Source organism: Entelurus aequoreus, linkage group LG25 (genome assembly GCF_033978785.1).
Source record: "Entelurus aequoreus isolate RoL-2023_Sb linkage group LG25, RoL_Eaeq_v1.1, whole genome shotgun sequence".
NCBI classification, from domain to species: Eukaryota; Metazoa; Chordata; class Actinopteri; order Syngnathiformes; family Syngnathidae; genus Entelurus; species Entelurus aequoreus.
Window position 1 is genome coordinate 7,043,543 of NC_084755.1, and position 20,127 is coordinate 7,063,669.

Here is a 20,127-nt window from a genome sequence, read left to right on the forward strand (position 1 = left end):
AGGGTTCCAGGTTCGATCCCCGCTTCCGCCATCCTGGTCACTGCCGTTGTGTCCTTGGGCAAGACACTTGACCCACCTGCTCCCAGTGCCACCCACACTGCTTTAAATGGAACTTACATATTGGCTTTCACAATGTAAAGCGCTTTGAGTCACTTGAGAAAAAGCGCTATATAAATATAATTCACTTCACTTCACTTCACAATTATATCAATTATATATCCATTATACTACACATACATATATACATCCATCCATCCATTTTCTACCGCTTGTCCCGTTCGGGGTCGCGGGGGTGCCGGAGCCTATCTCAGCTGCATTCGGGCGGAAGGCGGGGTACACCCTGGACAAGTCGCCACCTCATCATATATATATATATATATATATATATATATATATATATATATATATATATGTATGTATGTATGTATGTATGTATGTATGTACAGGTATGTATATATATGTATGTATGTATGTACAGGTATGTATATATATATATGTATATGTATGTGTGTATATATATATATATATATAATATATATATATATATATATATATATATATATATATATATATATATATATATATATATATATATATATATATATATATATATATATATATATGTATATGTATGTATGTATGTGTGTGTGTGTGTGTGTGTGTGTGTGTATAATGTATACATAGAGTTTTTCGATAATATTGCTAGCTTAGCCTGCTCACGTCACTGTCCAGTGTAGTTTAACAACGCAGTTAGCCCAAGTTTACAACTTATAGCATGTTTTGGCCGTACCACAAGGGCAGTAGTTACACCTCCAACCTGTAGGAGGCGCTTTGTAGCTAAAAGCAACAGGATTACAGGAGCAGGTGTGAGTTGCACTGTAAAAAAATGAAGCAGCTTTCCCTCTCCTCTTCCATCAGGCTCCACGCTGTGGTACGATAGTTCCAGTCCGTCCCACCCTGGCCTCCACCAGGCCCACGTCAGTCCCCTTCTCGAGGCGGGGCCGATGCCACGCCCCCTGAGACCCCTCATTCATTCACTCAGGGCCCTTAAAAGCTCATCAGAGGTGGCCCTCATGCAGGCGGCAGGTCGCATCACAGCACAAGTGAGTCTTAAAAGGGAACTGCACTTTTTTTTGGAATGTTGCCTATGGTTCACAATCCTGAGAGACACAAAGACAAAAGGTTTTTGATTTTTTTGCATTCTAAAATGTGAAAATCGTCTCATTCTAGGTGGCTAGCAATGCAGCTAATGGGAGCAATCAATTCCACCTCTAAATCACTTTAAAATGCATTCAAAAACAATACTGCAATTATGTTGTGTAACCTGTAGAATAACCAACTGTAGCAACATTGTTATTGTAAGAGAGAACACTGAGGAACTATTTTGGTAGTGTACTAACACAATGACATACCAAGGTATTAGCTGTAAAAGCTAACTATTGAAAGAGATAAGCTAGCTTGTACGTCAGCACGAAACATGTTTGAGTTTGTAATACACAACACTGTGGTAGGACAGCCATCTGTACTGAGTGAACAACATGAACAATCATATCTGTAAAGTATTATTTCATGTTTTGTTGGTACACAGCTAGCCAGACCGTGTATGTAGTGTAGTTGTAATTACACACATGATGTGTTGTATGTATCATGATCAATATAAAGTGTGACTCACTCCATGGACACTTGTCTCTTTGGTCCAGCTGGCAGGGGACACTTTTTCCAATTTATTTGGGTAAGCGCTCCATTTATGTTGAAATAGCTTGACTTCAAATTCCACATTTTGCGGCTTCGTGTCACAGCGACCTCACCCAATGTCTCACTCTTCCTTCGGGCTGGCTTCTAGAAGTAGTAGTACATCCTCCGTATATTCAGCTTCAAAAAAATAAAGTTGTGAATCCTCATTTGTCAAATCTGCCATGATTAGAAGACACTCACGTTTGTTTCCGGAAGTAGAACTAATTTTTGTTGCCAGAAGTTGGAAGTGCGTTGCTATGGAAACAGAAATAAATGCGCAGAGGAAATTAGTCTCTGCAATGATTAAAATTACCAAAATAGGGTAAATATTGTACATATTACATATTGTTATGAAGGTGTGTGTTACTACATTATATATATACTTGCAGTGTGTATATTGTACATATTACATATTGTTATGAAGGTGTCTGTTACTACATGATATATATACTTGCAGTGTGTATATTGTACATATTACATATTGTTATGAAGGTGTCTCTTACTACATGATATATATACTTGCAGTGTGTATATTGTACATATTACATATTGTTATGAAGGTGTCTCTTACTACATTATATATATACTTGCAGTGTATATATTGTACATATTACATATTGTTATGAAGGTGTGTGTTACTACATTATATATATACTTGCAGTGTGTATATTGTACATATTACATATTGTTATGAAGGTGTCTGTTACTACATTATATATATACTTGCAGTGTGTATATTGTACATATTACATATTGTTATAAAGGTGTCTGTTACTACATTATATATATACTTGCAGTGTGTATATTGTACATATTACATATTGTTATGAAGGTGTCTGTTACTACATTATATATATACTTGCAGTGTATATATTGTACATATTACATATTGTTATGAAGGTGTCTGTTACTACATTATATATATACTTGCAGTGTGTATATTGTACATATTACATATTGTTATGAAGGTGTCTGTTACTACATTATATATATACTTGCAGTGTGTATATTGTACATATTACATATTGTTATGAAGGTGTCTGTTACTACATTATATATATACTTGCAGTGTGTATATTGTACATATTACATATTGTTATGAAGGTGTCTGTTACTACATTATATATATACTTGCAGTGTGTATATTGTACATATTACATATTGTTATGAAGGTGTCGGTTACTACATTATATATATATACTTGCAGTGTGTATATTGTACATATTACATATTGTTATGAAGGTGTCTGTTACTACATTATATATATACTTGTAGTGTGTACATTGTACATATTACATATTGTTATGAAGGTGTCTGTTGCTACATTATATATATACTTGCAGTGTGTATATTGTACATATTACATATTGTTATGAAGGTGTCTGTTACTACATTATATGTATACCTGCAGTGTATATATTGTGCATATTACATATTGTTATGAAGGTGTCTGTTACTACATTATATATATACTTGCAGTGTATATATTGTACATATTACATATTGTTATGAAGGTGTCTGTTACTACATTATATATATACTTGCAGTGTATATATTGTACATATTACATATTGTTATGAAGGTGTCTGTTACTACATTATATATATACTTGCAGTGTATATATTGTACATATTACATATTGTTATGAAGGTGTCTGTTACTACATTATATATATACTTGCAGTGTATATATTGTACATATTACATATTGTTATGAAGGTGTCTGTTACTACATTATATATATACTTGCAGTGTATATATTGTACATATTACATATTGTTATGAAGGTGTCTGTTACTACATTATATATATACTTGCAGTGTATATATTGTACATATTACATATTGTTATGAAGGTGTCTGTTACTACATTATATATATACTTGCAGTGTGTATATTGTACATATTACATATTGTTATGAAGGTGTCTGTTACTACATTATATATATACTTGCAGTGTGTATATTGTACATATTACATATTGTTATGAAGGTATCTGTTACTACATTATATATATATATACTTGCAGTGTGTATATTGTACATATTACATATTGTTATGAAGGTGTCTGTTACTACATGATATATCTACTTGCAGTGTGTATATTGTACATATTACATATTGTTATGAAGGTGTCTGTTACTACATTATATATATACTTGCAGTGTGTATATTGTACATATTACATATTGTTATGAAGGTGTCTGTTACTACATGATATATATACTTGCAGTGTGTATATTGTACATATTACATATTGTTATGAAGGTGTCTGTTACTACATTATATATATACTTGCAGTGTGTATATTGTACATATTACATATTGTTATGAAGGTGTCTGTTACTACATTATATATATACTTGCAGTGTGTATATTGTACATATTACATATTTTTATGAAGGTGTCTGTTACTACATTATATATATACTTGCAGTGTGTATATTGTACATATTACATATTTTTATGAAGGTGTCTGTTACTACATTATATATATACTTGCAGTGTGTATATTGTACATATTACATATTGTTATGAAGGTGTCTGTTACTACATGATATATCTACTTGCAGTGTGTATATTGTACATATTACATATTGTTATGAAGGTGTCTGTTACTACATTATATATATACTTGCAGTGTGTATATTGTACATATTACATATTGTTATGAAGGTGTCTGTTACTACATGATATATATACTTGCAGTGTGTATATTGTACATATTCCATATTGTTATGAAGGTGTCTGTTACTACATTATATATATACTTGCAGTGTGTATATTGTACATATTACATATTGTTATGAAGGTGTGTGTTACTACATTATATATATACTTGCAGTGTGTATATTGTACATATTACATATTGTTATGAAGGTGTCTGTTACTACATGATATATATACTTGCAGTGTGTATATTGTACATATTACATATTGTTATGAAGGTGTCTGTTACTACATTATATATATACTTGCAGTGTGTATATTGTACATATTACATATTGTTATGAAGGTGTGTGTTACTACATTATATATATACTTGCAGTGTATATATTGTACATATTACATATTGTTATGAAGGTGTCTGTTACTACATGATATATATACTTGCAGTGTGTATATTGTACATATTACATATTGTTATGAAGGTGTCTGTTACTACATGATATATATACTTGCAGTGTGTATATTGTACATATTACATATTGTTATGAAGGTGTCTGTTACTACATGATATATATACTTGCAGTGTGTATATTGTACATATTACATATTGTTATGAAGGTGTGTGTTACTACATGATATATATACTTGCAGTGTGTATATTGTACATATTACATATTGTTATGAAGGTGTCTGTTACTACATTATATATATACTTGCAGTGTGTATATTGTACATATTACATATTGTTATGAAGGTGTCTGTTACTACATTATATATATACTTGCAGTGTGTATATTGTACATATTACATATTGTTATGAAGGTGTGTGTTACTACATTATATATATACTTGCAGTGTGTATATTGTACATATTACATATTGTTATGAAGGTGTCTGTTACTACATTATATATATACTTGCAGTGTGTATATTGTACATATTACATATTGTTATGAAGGTGTCTGTTACTACATTATATATATACTTGCAGTGTGTATATTGTACATATTACATATTGTTATGAAGGTGTGTGTTACTACATTATATATATACTTGCAGTGTATATATTGTACATATTACATATTGTTATGAAGGTGTCTGTTACTACATTATATATATACTTGCAGTGTGTATATTGTACATATTACATATTGTTATGAAGGTGTCTGTTACTACATGATATATATACTTGCAGTGTGTATATTGTACATATTACATATTGTTATGAAGGTGTCTGTTACTACATTATATATATACTTGCAGTGTGTATATTGTACATATTACATATTGTTATGAAGGTGTGTGTTACTACATTATATATATACTTGCAGTGTGTATATTGTACATATTACATATTGTTATGAAGGTGTCTGTTACTACATGATATATATACTTGCAGTGTGTATATTGTACATATTACATATTGTTATGAAGGTGTCTGTTACTACATTATATATATACTTGCAGTGTGTATATTGTACATATTACATATTGTTATGAAGGTGTGTGTTACTACATTATATATATACTTGCAGTGTATATATTGTACATATTACATATTGTTATGAAGGTGTCTGTTACTACATGATATATATACTTGCAGTGTGTATATTGTACATATTACATATTGTTATGAAGGTGTCTGTTACTACATGATATATATACTTGCAGTGTGTATATTGTACATATTACATATTGTTATGAAGGTGTCTGTTACTACATGATATATATACTTGCAGTGTGTATATTGTACATATTACATATTGTTATGAAGGTGTGTGTTACTACATGATATATATACTTGCAGTGTGTATATTGTACATATTACATATTGTTATGAAGGTGTCTGTTACTACATTATATATATACTTGCAGTGTGTATATTGTACATATTACATATTGTTATGAAGGTGTGTGTTACTACATTATATATATACTTGCAGTGTGTATATTGTACATATTACATATTGTTATGAAGGTGTGTGTTACTACATTATATATATACTTGCAGTGTGTATATTGTACATATTACATATTGTTATGAAGGTGTCTGTTACTACATTATATATATACTTGCAGTGTGTATATTGTACATATTACATATTGTTATGAAGGTGTGTGTTACTACATTATATATATACTTGCAGTGTGTATATTGTACATATTACATATTGTTATGAAGGTGTGTGTTACTACATTATATATATACTTGCAGTGTGTATATTGTACATATTACATATTGTTATGAAGGTGTGTGTTACTACATGATATATATACTTGCAGTGTGTATATAAAACGTTAATGGAGGGTTTTGAAGTTGTTTTAGAGACTTTGAAGGCTGCAACAAAGACTAACTTAAGCTGCATCTTCCAAGCGTTTTTTTATCATCTTTAAAATGCTCTAAAAAAAAAAAAAAAAAGAGGTGTGTTCTTGTTTCTCATAATGATGTGAATGATAGGCAACATTTCCAAAAAAGTGCAGTAGCCCTTTAAGACATACCATTTTGAATGATATCTCACTCCAAACAAACTTGCCTTCCAGGCTTTCAGGAGGACAATGGCTGTGTCTCTGGGAGATGTGGATGAATCTTTGCTCTACGCTAAGGTACGTCTAGAACCTACAAGATAACGGTGTCACCCATTGAAGCAATTTACATTAAAAAAAGAAAGTTGCAATAATACAGTTAGCCACTTAAAGCGTAACATCACTTGTTTTGGAATCTTGCCTATCATTTACAATCCTTATGTAAGACAGGAACACACATCTTTTTTAATGCATTCTAAATATGAAATCAATGCGATCAAAAGTCAGCTTACAATGGAGCCGCTGTGAGCTACGCAATTCTGCCTAAAGCCCCTAAAAAAATATCCAAAGACCTCCATTAGGTTTTATATACGTGATGTAAGTATATATGTAATGTAATAAAATGTATAATATTTAATATTTACGTATTTAGAATTTTTTAAAAATACATCACGACATTCACTTTTTTTGTCTGATTATTACTCATTGCAGACTTCATGAGAGCCAATAAACACAATAAAACATCACTTACTGTACAGAGTCTGCTGTCATTAGACTGCTAGGATGTTCATATTCCCTTTTGGATGAAGAATGACATATAATCCTCGTGAAGAAAAGGGGGTGGAATCAAGCGTCTTTTTGTGCCGTTCTCTCATTTCGGGGTCTAAATTGGCCTCGTCCTTCTACTATCCAGGTGAGAGGCACCATTTATCATCTACAATAAAGTTTGACTAGCAAGGACACAAGGAAGCAGCTGATCAGTCGATGATGTCAACATTGGCTATAAATAGTTAGTCTGTGTTAGCGTTTATAATGACAATATCACTAATACTTGTTAATATTTATAATAACTATATGACTAATACTTGTTAATATTTATAATAACAATATCACTAATACTTGTTAATATTTATAATAACAATATGACTAATACTAGTTAATATTTATAATAACAATATGACTAATACTTGTTAATATGTATAATAACAATATGACTAATACTTGTTAATATTTATAATAACAATATCACTAATACTTGTTAATATTTATAATAACAATATGACTAATACTTGTTAATATTTATAATAACAACATCACTAATACTTGTTAATATTTATAATAACAATATGACTAATACTTGTTAATATTTATAATGACAATATGACTAATACTTGTTAATATTTATACTAACTATATCACTAATACTTGTTAATATTTATAATAACAATATGACTAATACTTGTTAATATTTATAATAACAATATGACTAATACTTGTTAATATTTATAATAACAATATGACTAATACTTGTTAATATTTATAATAACAATATGACTAATACTTGTTAATATTTATAATAACAATATCACTAATACTTGTTAATATTTATAATAACAATATGACTAATACTTGTTAATATTTATAATAACAATATGACTAATACTTGTTAATATTTATAATAACAATATGACTAATACTTGTTAATATTTATAATAACAATATGACTAATAATAATTCATATTCAAATCACCAAATGTAAATGGAGTATTGTTGGTGCTTTTTGGATGTTTTTAATGGACGGAATAGAGGACCTCCCTTTGGCTCCGCTGTAAGCACACTTTTGTTAATTTACAAGTTAGAATGCATAAAAAACAAAAACATGTGTTCCTGTCTTACGTAGTGATTTTGAATGATCGGCAAAATTCCCCCCAAAAGTGCAGTTCCCCTTTAAGTAGCACAATGGTTTTTCAATGTGGGAAGTGCTTGCAGCTGGAGAAAAAAACAGCCATTATTATTATTGTTTATTTCACATTATATTGTACAGTACCTGAGTCACTGTTCTGTATTATATATAAAATGCAATTACTTTAACAGTGTGCATTAAAAGTGTCAAACAAGTGCAGTGTTGCAAACAGCTCTTTAAAGGCCTACAGAAATGAATTTGTTTTATTTAAACGGGGATAGCAGATCCATTCTATGTGTCATACTTGATCATTTCGCGATATTGCCATATTTTTGCTGAAAGGATTTAGTAGAGAACATCGACGATAAAGTTCGCAACTTTTGGTCTCAGATAAAAAAAGCCTTGCCTGTAGCGGAAGTAGCGTGACGTCACAGGTTGAAGGGCTGCTCACATTTTCCTATTGTTTTCAATGCAGCGAGAGAGATTCGGACCGAGAAAGTGACGATTACCCCATTAATTTGAGCGAGGATGAAAGATTTGTGGATGAGGAACGTGAAAATGAAGGACGTATCTTTTTTCGCTCTGACCGTAACTTAGGTACAAGCTGGCTCATTGGATTCCACACTCTCTCCTTTTTCTATTGTGGATCACGGATTTGTATTTGAAACCACCTGGGATACTATATCCTCTTGAAAATGAGAGTCGAGAACGCCAAATGGACATTCACAGTGACTTTTATCTCCACGACAATACGTCAACGAAGCTCTTTAGCTACTGAGCTAACGTGATAGCATCGGGCTTAACTGCAGATAGAAACAAAACAAATAAGCCCCTGACTGGAAGGATAGACAGAAGATCAACAATACTATTAAACTCTGGACATGTAACTACACGGTTAATGCTTTCCAGCCTGGTGAAGCTTAACAATGCTGTTGCTAACGACGCCATTGAAGCCAGCTTAGCTACGGAACCTCGACAGAACTATGCTAAAAACATTAGCTCTGCACCTACGCCAGCTCTCATCTACTCATCAACACCCGTGCTCACCTGCGTTCCAGCGATCGACGGTACGACGAAGGACTTCACCCGATCATCGATGCGGTCGGCGGCCCGGAGATGAAGGAAGTCAAGGTGAGGTCGGCGGCTAGCGCGTCTGCTATCCATCTCAAAGTCCTCCTGGTTGTGTTGCTGTAGTCCGCCGCTAATACAACGATCCCACCTACAACTTTCTTCTTTGCAGTCTCCATTGTTCATTAAACAAATTACAAAAGATTCACCAACACAGATGTCCAGAATACTGTGGAATTATGAGATGAAAACCAAGCTTTTTGTATTGGATTCAATGGGCTCCGAATACTTCCGCTTCAACAGTTGACGTCACGCGCATACGTCATCATATCGAAACATTTTCAGCCGGAAGTTTAGCGGGAAATGTAAAATGTCACTTTATAAGTTAACCCGGCCGTATTGGCATGTGTTGCAATGTTAAGGTGTCATCATTGATATATAAACTATCAGACTGCGTGGTCGCTAGTAGTGGCTTTTAGTAGGCCACACAACCAGCACTTCTTCTCACAAACATAAACTGCATATTTTGTACATTAATTGCAGTTTGATTTTGAGAACCGACTCCATGGTGCTAATTTCCTGGCATATCCACCGGTGGTAGCTGGAGGGAATCGTGCCAACACTCTGCACTACATCAACAACAACCAGATGATTAAGGTAAGAACGGGATGTTGATCATTTGCTACCAGGCAGAAAGAATGGAAATAACAGTTTTTAAGTCTGTAACCTACAGTAATTACTGTAGGCTAATATGAGCGCACCTCTATTCAAGCCACACCCACTACATTTTAGAAGAAAAATATCGTTCCATATATTAGTTGCACCGGACTGTAAGTCGCAGATATATACGTTGTGAAATGAGTTATTTACACAGAAATATTTAGTAAATGTTCATTTACATACCTTAGTCATTTACAAACGGTGTCTGTAACACGGCAGTAAAACAGCTGATCAAACAAAACAGAAGCCATGGTCATGGACCCACTAGCTGCGCAAGCTAGCTCTCCAATCAGCTAAACAGACTCAATAACTCCACGCTGACGTTTTGCTGAATTTACTGAGGAATTTTTGAAAGTGAAATAATACAAAAATAATGCCGTCGTAAGTTAATATTAACACACACACTTGTAAATGTGTTAGCATATTAGCTAATGCTATCAACGCTAGCTTGATTACATTACATGCAAGAAAACACTCCTACAGACATCACACATGGGACGGTTTAGTAAGAAAGAATAGTTTTAGTTATATTGTAAAACTTACCAACCTTGTTTGGAGTGATGAATGAAGAGTCCATACCAGTAAAACTGCTATGGACAGCTAGAAGACAGAACAGCACTTGTGCTTCCGGTTCAAAACTCTAAAAAGAAGAGCACTGCAGCACCTGCAGTGAGCAAACTTGTCCAAAAGATGGCGCAGTAGTAAAAACAAAAATGATCAGTGTATATGTTTTTGTTTTTTTTAACTTTTTGCATTATGGCTGTCAATGAAGAAAAATCCATAAATTGGCGGCACCGTTTTTATAAAGCGCAGGAAAAAATGAGTTTGGAAGTTAGTGTACATGACTCAAAGGCTTGAGTAGCATGAAGGGTCTCTCTCCTCCCTCAGGACGGTGAAATGGTGCTCCTGGATGGCGGTTGTGAATATTTTGGTTACGTCAGCGATGTTACCCGAACGTGGCCGGTAAACGGGCAGTGAGTTCATCATCCCAAGTCGTAACAAATGTATTACATATTATCCTTTACATCTTTTAAATCATTTTCCCCTTCATCCTGCCAGATTTAGCGCTGCCCAGGCAGAACTTTATGAAGCTGTTCTGGAGGTCCAGCTCTCCTGTTTGTCCCTGTGCTGCCCAGGTGTCAGTCTGGACCACATCTACAGCACCATGCTGGCCCTGCTGGGCAGACAGCTCAGGCGACTCGGCATGGTCAAGGCCGGGAGCAGTGATGCCCACGCGCTGAAGGTAATGAAACACTTAAAGGTGGCACGCCTGTGTCACATGGAGGCCGTTTAGGCGTGATGGAGTGGCAATAAGATCCTCTAAAATGCAAAACCATTAACAGTGGGTGGTAGCGTCAACATTTTTCCATACATTAAAATTCAGAAAAACGTTCCTTAGTTCTGAAATATTGGACCTTTTCCATAAGAAGGGGGTAAGCACATTATGCTGCAATGCTGCCATGGCCCCCTGGCATATACAGTCCTGGTCATAAGTGTACATCCACTTGTAAAGAACATCATGTCATGGCTGTCTTGACTTTACAATCATTTCTTATTTTGTTGTGATGTAGTGATTGGAGCACATACTTGTTGTTGTTGTGATGTAGTGATTGGAGCACATACTTGTTGTTGTGATGTAGTGATTGGAGCACATACTTGTTGTTGTTGTGATGTAGTGATTGGAGCACATACTTGTTGTTGTTGTTATTGTTATTATTATTATGTTGTTGTGATGTAGTGATTGGAGCACATACTTGTTGTTGTTGTGATGTAGTGATTGGAGCACATACTTGTTGTTGTTGTGATGTAGTGATTGGAGCACATACTTGTTGTTGTGATGTAGTGATTGGAGCACATACTTGTTGTTGTTGTGATGTAGTGATTGGAGCACATACTTGTTGTTGTTGTGATGTAGTGATTGGAGCACATACTTGTTGTTGTTGTGATGTAGTGATTGGAGCACATACTTGTTGTTGTTGTGATGTAGTGATTGGAGCACATACTTGTTGTTGTTGTGATGTAGTGATTGGAGCACATACTTGTTGTTGTTGTGATGTAGTGATTGGAGCACATACTTGTTGTTGTTGTGATGTAGTGATTGGAGCACATACTTGTTGTTGTTGTGATGTAGTGATTGGAGCACATACTTGTTGCTCACTAAAACATTCATGAAGTTTGCTTCTTTGATGAATTTATTATGTGTCTACTGAAAATGTGAGGGTGAAAAGTATACATACAGCAATGTTAATATTTGCTTCCTTGGCAAGTTGACCTGCAATAAGGCACTTTTGGTAGCCATCCACAAGCTTCTGCTTGACCACTTGACCACTAAATTGCTGCAGTTCAGCTAAATGTGTTGGACTTGTTTCTTCATCTGATCACAGAACTTTCCTCCAGAAGGTCTAATCTTTGTCCAAACACACCTCAAAAGTGGTCAAGGAATGGCTAAATCAGGCTAGAATGAAGGTTTTAGAATGGCCTTCCCAAAGTCCTGACTTAAAGGTGTGGACAATGCTGAAGAAACAAGTCCATGTCAGAAAAGCAACACAACTACAATATAAGAATGATTGTAAAGTCAAGACAGCCATGACATGATGTTCTTTACAAGTGGATGTACACTTATGACCACCACTGAATGTATCCAGTCGCACTGTTAGGAATGTAACCATAAACGCTCTTAATGATAACTGCGGTAAAACTCCCCCAGGTTGGTATTACCGTTCTGAATTAAAATGATGGTAAAAACGTGCTTGATAGTTGCACTTTGATAAAGTCATGGGCTGACTGGCGCCAGCTTAAATACTCACATGAAAACAAGAGACGTTAACGTCCTTTCCCGTTAAGAAAGGACATACTAAATTGATGCAAACACATTACTGTCTGAACAACTAATGTTAATCAAACCCACAGGCTGTGTGATCCTTTGAGACCATGTACAAGATGGAGGTGTTTTTACGGTGCGTTCAAGGACATCTAAACATAGTAGGACACCACAAAGCCAGCCAGAGATAATAACTAATTTATTTGCATTTAGATATATCTTAAAGTGCTACAATAAAAGACCATATGTGAAACAATAAACTGAGTTTTCGCAGTGCAATAAAAAGGATTCAAAGTTATTAAATGGCTTTAAAATGTAATTTGCTGTCCAGAGGCATTTAAACATTGTATACAATTGTAGGACTGGGCCAATAGTAGTAAGTCAATCAATGGAACAGTTCATGAAAATCAACTGGGAGACTTTGCTGTCTGTCTTTCTTTTCTTCGGCTGCGGCTTTCAAACTGGACACAAGAGGTCTTGCAAGGTCTGAAAGCGTAAAAAGCGCAAAATGAAACGGCTCTGGGAGCCCAAACCTTGCGGTTCTTTGGTGAGTGTGGGCGTGTCGTCCTTAACTGTGACATCATGTCCTGTTCATGAGGAAGCTGAGCTTGTTTCACACACGACTCTTTTATTGCAGTCTCCAGTTCAACACACATGATCTAACTTGGCTTTGATTGATTGATTGAGACTTTTATTAGTAGGTTGCACAGTGAAGTACATATTCCGTACAATTGACCACTAAATGGTAACACCCCAATAAGTTTTTCAACTTTTTTAAGTCGGGGTCCACTTAAATTGATTCATGATACAGATATATACTATCATATATACTATCATCATAATACAGTCATCACACAAGATAATCACATTGAATTATTTACATGATTTACAATCAGGGGTGTGGAGGGGGAGGATATGAACATTAGCAACTCTACTGGCCTAGGATGGACTAACCCCACAATTGTCAACTCTTTATTCACAGTAGCTGAATGAGAGTTCCTTCAGCTGCCTGACACTTTATACATAACTTATTATCTACTGTACCCATTTATTCACATTGACTCTGCTTATTTTTAATGCTTCCAAGTCAGGGGTCGCCAACCCATCGACCGGTCGATCTTTGGGACTCTTATCGGCCGATCGCGACATCTTTTGGGGAAAAAAGTATTGATATGACATCAGTGACACCTCCGCCCAGAGACTGACCAACAGGCACGCATTTCAACTAGGGATGTCCAATCATATCGGCCTGCCGATATTATCGGACGATAAATGCGTTAAAATGTAATATTGGAAATTATCGGTATCGTTTTTTTTATTATCTGTATCGTTTTTTTTTTTTGTTTTTTTTTTTTAATTTTATTAAATCAACATAAAAAACACAAGATACACTTACAATTAGTGCACCAACCCAAAAAACCTCCCTCCCCCCATTTCTTTCTGTTATCAATATTCTGGTTCCCACATTATATATCAATATATATCAATACAGTCTGCAAGGGATACAGTCCATGATTGTGCGTGCTGCTGCTCCACTAATTGTACTAACCTTTAACACTTCATTTTATTCATTTTCATTCATTACTAGTTTCTATGTAACTGTTTTTATATTGTTTTACTTTCTTTTTTATTCAAGAAAATGTTTTTAATTTAGTTATCTTATTTTATTATTATTTTTAAAAAGTACCTTATCTTCACCATACCTGGTTGTCCAAATTAGGCATAATAATGTGTTAATTCCACGACTGCATATATCGGTTGATATCGGTATCGGTAATTAAAGAGTTGGACAATATCGGAATATCGGATATCGGCAAAAAGCCATTATCGGACATCCCTAATTTCAACCCATTTGAACACACCTCGCCTCTCTTCAGCCTCACATCCCGCGGCCACACCCCCGGAGCACATTTGAACACACCTCGCCTCTCTTCAGCCTCACATCCCGCGGCCACACCCCCAGAGCACATTTGAACACACCTCGCCTCTCTTCAGCCTCACATCCCGCGGCCACACCCCCAGAGCACATTTGAACACACCTCGCCTCTCTTCAGCCTCACATCCCGCGGCCACACCCCCGGAGCACATTTGAACACACCTCGCCTCTCTTCAGCCTCACATCCCGCGGCCACACCCCCAGAGCACATTTGAACACACCTCGCCTCTCTTCAGCCTCACATCCCGCGGCCACACCCCCGGAGCACATTTGAACACACCTCGCCTCTCTTCAGCCTCACATCCCGCGGCCACACCCCCAGAGCACATTTGAACACACCTCGCCTCTCTTCAGCCTCACATCCCGCGGCCACACCCCCAGAGCACATTTGAACACACCTCGCCTCTCTTCGGCCTCACATCCCGCGGCCACACCCCCAGAGCACATTTGAACACACCTCGCCTCTCTTCAGCCTCACATCCCGCGGCCACACCCCCAGAGCACATTTGAACACACCTCGCCTCTCTTCAGCCTCACATCCCGCGGCCACACCCCCAGAGCACATTTGAACACACCTCGCCTCTCTTCAGCCTCACATCCCGCGGCCACACCCCCAGAGCACATTTGAACACACCTCGCCTCTCTTCAGCCTCACATCCCGCGGCCACACCCCCAGAGCACATTTGAACACACCTCGCCTCTCTTCGGCCTCACATCCCGCGGCCACACCCCCAGAGCACATTTGAACACACCTCGCCTCTCTTCGGCCTCACATCCCGCGGCCACACCCCCAGAGCACATTTGAACACACCTCGCCTCTCTTCGGCCTCACATCCCGCGGCCACACCCCCAGAGCACATTTGAACACACCTCGCCTCTCTTCAGCCTCACATCCCGCGGCCACACCCCCAGAGCACATTTGAACACACCTCGCCTCTCTTCAGCCTCACATCCCGCGGCCACACCCCCAGAGCACATTTGAACACACCTCGCCTCTCTTCAGCCTCACATCCCGCGGCCACACCCCCAGAGCACATTTGAACACACCTCGCCTCTCTTCGGCCTCACATCCCGCGGCCACACCCCCGGAGCACATTTGAACACACCTCGCCTCTCTTCAGCCTCACATCCCGCGGCCACACCCCCAGAGCACATTTGAACACACCTCGCCTCTCTTCAGCCTCACATCCCGCGGCCACACCCCCAGAGCACATTTCACCTGCTCGTCTCGCACCTTTCACGACGTGCTCAAAAAGGAGCGAGCTGCAACAACGCATTAATGCAACAAATCAGATATTTTGTAACATCAAATAACTCTCCCCTCAACCACGACCATCATCGCTCGCCTGCGACGGGAAGCTCGCAAGTCAGATACTAGAGTCCGTGAACATTGCTCCAAAGTACGGATTTTGTGTTGCATTATTGTGAATACAAAAGTAAACATGCGAAGGCAGTAATATATGATAAAACAAGGCAGTAATATATGATAAAACAAGGCGATAGCTAAAGGACTTCCTGGTTTATCCCTCAGGAAAAACCCGCCAGCTGATTTGACAACTCCTGGTGCTGACGTAATACAACCATGTATGTGACATGGAATAGTACAGTGCTAAGACTATAGTGGACATAAACAGTTAGCTTCTACAGCAGGTGCGGCACAGGGGCCATCTGTGGTCCGTGACTAGTTGGTCATCAATTGCAGTATGATGTTCATTTATTATTTCATTCATGTTTGAAGTTGTATCCTCATTAAAAATGTATCTCCAGTTTGTGGCTATTATTTTGCAAACTCCTTCTTTTCCTCCTCCCAGGCTGCAAGGCACTACTGCCCCCATCATGTGGGACATTATTTGGGCATGGATGTCCACGACACTCCTGAACTGTCCCGCTCGCAGCCTTTACAGTCTGGAATGACCATCACCATAGAACCAGGTAAATGTGTTCAGTGGAACCTCAATTTGCCAATCGGTTCTTGAGCATAGTTCGTAAATTGGTATAGTGAAGCAGAGTTCCCCGTAACAAACCATGGAAACATGAATAATTGGTTCCAGCTTCGACAAAGGTCACTACGTTAGTAAAAGAATGCACACTTTGAAGTGTACATTAGGGCTGTCAAGTGATTCATTTTTCAAATCAGATTAATCACACTCTTGAACTGTGATTAATGATGATTAATCACAGTTGATTTGCTTGCATAAATAAAATGTGCTTAAGAAAATACTCCAATATTTGGATACAAATGTAATTTGGTAGTCAGAATGTCATACAGGACATTTTTCCAATGTTTTCTTGAACTACAAGTCATTATTTGCTCAAAGCTTGGTGACAGTAAGTCAAGTATAAATGAAGTGCACAAAGTCTTTGCAGTAAGATTCCAAACAAGGCACAGTTACTAATCCATACTGTAGTAAACAACTTGACATAGTACACCATTCCTTCTTCCTTGAAACTGTTGTTGAAACCAACAAGCTTATTTCACTTTTTCAGATGACAGTGTTGATCTATTTTTCAGTACAATGCGACCCAATGTTCTCCAGCAAAACTAAATAAATCTACATCCAGTCGGTAGTTGCAACTTGATGCTCTTGTTAGTGTAGTACAGTTGGTTTCTAGTTGCTGTAATTGTCCCTCTTCAAGGTATTGTGCGACAGATCTTCTTGCAGGACTTGGTCTTCACTGATGTTAAGGTGGCTGTCTCTGGTACTTTTGTTGACAACATTGACGCAGTAAACTCTGCCAGCGTACTTTGTTGTCCATGTAGCATTCATGCTAGCGGCATTGTCCTCCAGGACATGTTGCACTTTAGAGATGGTATTTTAAACTTCATGATAAGAACATTTGTCGCTGCAATACCAACAAGTTAACAAGTTAACCTCAGTTTTGTTTTGAAAGGAAGTTGGCCGTGATCACAGACCGTGTAACAATACGCACGTCTTCCAGGTTAAGCCTTAACCCGGATGTGATTAACCTTCATTCATTTATGATAACGTAATATTAGTTTTTATTCATCACAAATGTGTGCGCGCGTGCGTGCGTGTGTGTGTGTGTGTGTGTGTGCACATGCATGTGTGTTTTTACAGTATATGTGTGTGTGTATCTATATGTATGTATGTATGTGTGTGTGCATATTTTTACAGTATATTTGTGTGTATGTGTATATATATGCATGTATGTGTATATTAATGTGTAAATACAATATATGTTTGTGTATATATATGTGTGTCTAAAAATGTGTATACATATGTGTATATATATACATATGTATATATGTGTGTGTGTGTATATATATATATATATAAATGTGTATATATATGTGTATCTACATTTATATACATTAGATATCGATACATATGTATGTATATACATACGTATATGTATGTATGTATATATGTATGTATGTGTATATATATGTATGTGTATGCATGTATATATATATATATATATGTGTATATATGTATGTACAGTACATACATACAGTATATATGTATATATACATATACATGTGTATATATTTATATATATATGTATATACATATACATGTGTATATATTTATATATATATGTATATACATATATATGTATATATATGTGTGTGTGTATATATATATATACATATACGTACATGTATGTATATATGTACGTATATATATATATATATATATATATATATATATATATATATATATATACATGTATATGTATATATGTACGTATATATGTATATACGTACATACAGTCGTGCTCATAAGTTGACATACCCTGGGAGAATTTATGATTTCTTGGCCATTCTTCAGAGAATATGAATGATAACACAAACACCTTTCTTCCACTCATGCTTAATGGTTGTGTGAAGCTATTTATTGGCAAACAACTGTTTACTCTTTTTAAATCAAAATGACAAAAGAAAGTACCCAAATGACCCTGATCAATGGTCTGTCAGAAGCCCAGAAAGTAACTGAGCTTTTATACACACACATTCATTACAAACAAACATGTCACAGGTGAGGATTGGAACCTTGATTAGTCATTCAAACCTCTTTGTGTCAACTTTTGTGCATGTTATCTGATCAAAGTCACTGGGGTATGTAATCTTTTGATCAGGGTCATTTGGGTACTTTCTTTTGTCATTTTGATTTAAAAAGAGTAAACACAGTTGTTTGCCAATAAAAAGCTTCACACAACCATTAAGCATGAGTGGAAGAAAGGTTTTTGTGTTATCATTCATATTCTCCGAAGAATGGCCAAGAAATCATCAATTCTCCCAGGGTATGTCAACTTATGAGCACGACAGTATGTACGTATATATGTATATACATACTGTATATGTATATACATATACGTAAGTATATATGTATATCAAACATAACATAACGGAGTATATCAGGCCTATTTGACTGATGATGATTTTTAATTTAATATTTACAGAAACTTTTGCATCGTACATGTTTCAGGATCCTTTCTGTGTTTCTGTTACCACAGGATTGTACATTGGTGAGGACAATGAGCAGGTCTCGGAGCGTTTCCGCGGCATGGGCATCAGGATCGAGGATGACGTGTTGATTCGGGACAAGGGGGGGCCTCTGATTTTATCCTCAGATGCCCCAAAGACCATCGCTGAAGTCCAGCTGGCCTGTGCCCAGAGATAGGGCAGGGTGAGACAGGTGAGGTCTGCTGCTCAGCTGTCTCCATGGTGATGATCCAGGTACATCCATGCCCATTGGCACAATATTAGAAATTGCATAAAAATGTCAAGACTATTTTGGTTCCTTGACTTGTCCCCTTTTTGCCAACATTGACCTTTGAATCCAACTCTACAAACATCTTAATGATCATTTGTCAGATCCAGTCCCCGCATTTGAATTGTTTTGCACACACATATGCATCCATTCACATGAAATGTTGCTTATCGTAGGTATTCCCCAGACAATCTGTACCATGTCTTTGCTGCTTATCATAGGTATTCCCCAGACAAT

At 36.4% G+C, this 20,127-nt stretch overlaps 1 protein-coding gene across 3 annotated transcripts in view; it reads left to right on the forward strand.

Moving 5' to 3' along the window:
- Positions 1 to 20,127, forward strand: part of LOC133642353 (xaa-Pro aminopeptidase 3-like) — a 40,603-nt gene that overhangs the window by 11,639 nt on the left and 8,837 nt on the right. For 2 of the 3 annotated variants that reach the window (XM_062036496.1, XM_062036495.1), the window contains exons 6-12: positions 919 to 1,103; positions 6,944 to 7,006; positions 10,221 to 10,334; positions 11,286 to 11,371; positions 11,457 to 11,640; positions 16,966 to 17,086; positions 19,634 to 19,815. In XM_062036496.1, the coding sequence (XP_061892480.1) occupies positions 919 to 1,103; positions 6,944 to 7,006; positions 10,221 to 10,334; positions 11,286 to 11,371; positions 11,457 to 11,640; positions 16,966 to 17,086; positions 19,634 to 19,800 (920 nt within the window). In that variant the 3' untranslated portion in view covers positions 19,801 to 19,815. Of the gene's footprint in view, positions 1 to 918; positions 1,104 to 6,943; positions 7,007 to 10,220; positions 10,335 to 11,285; positions 11,372 to 11,456; positions 11,641 to 16,965; positions 17,087 to 19,633; positions 20,067 to 20,111 lie in introns of all 3 variants that reach the window. The other variant, XR_009824494.1, reaches the window with a different exon arrangement.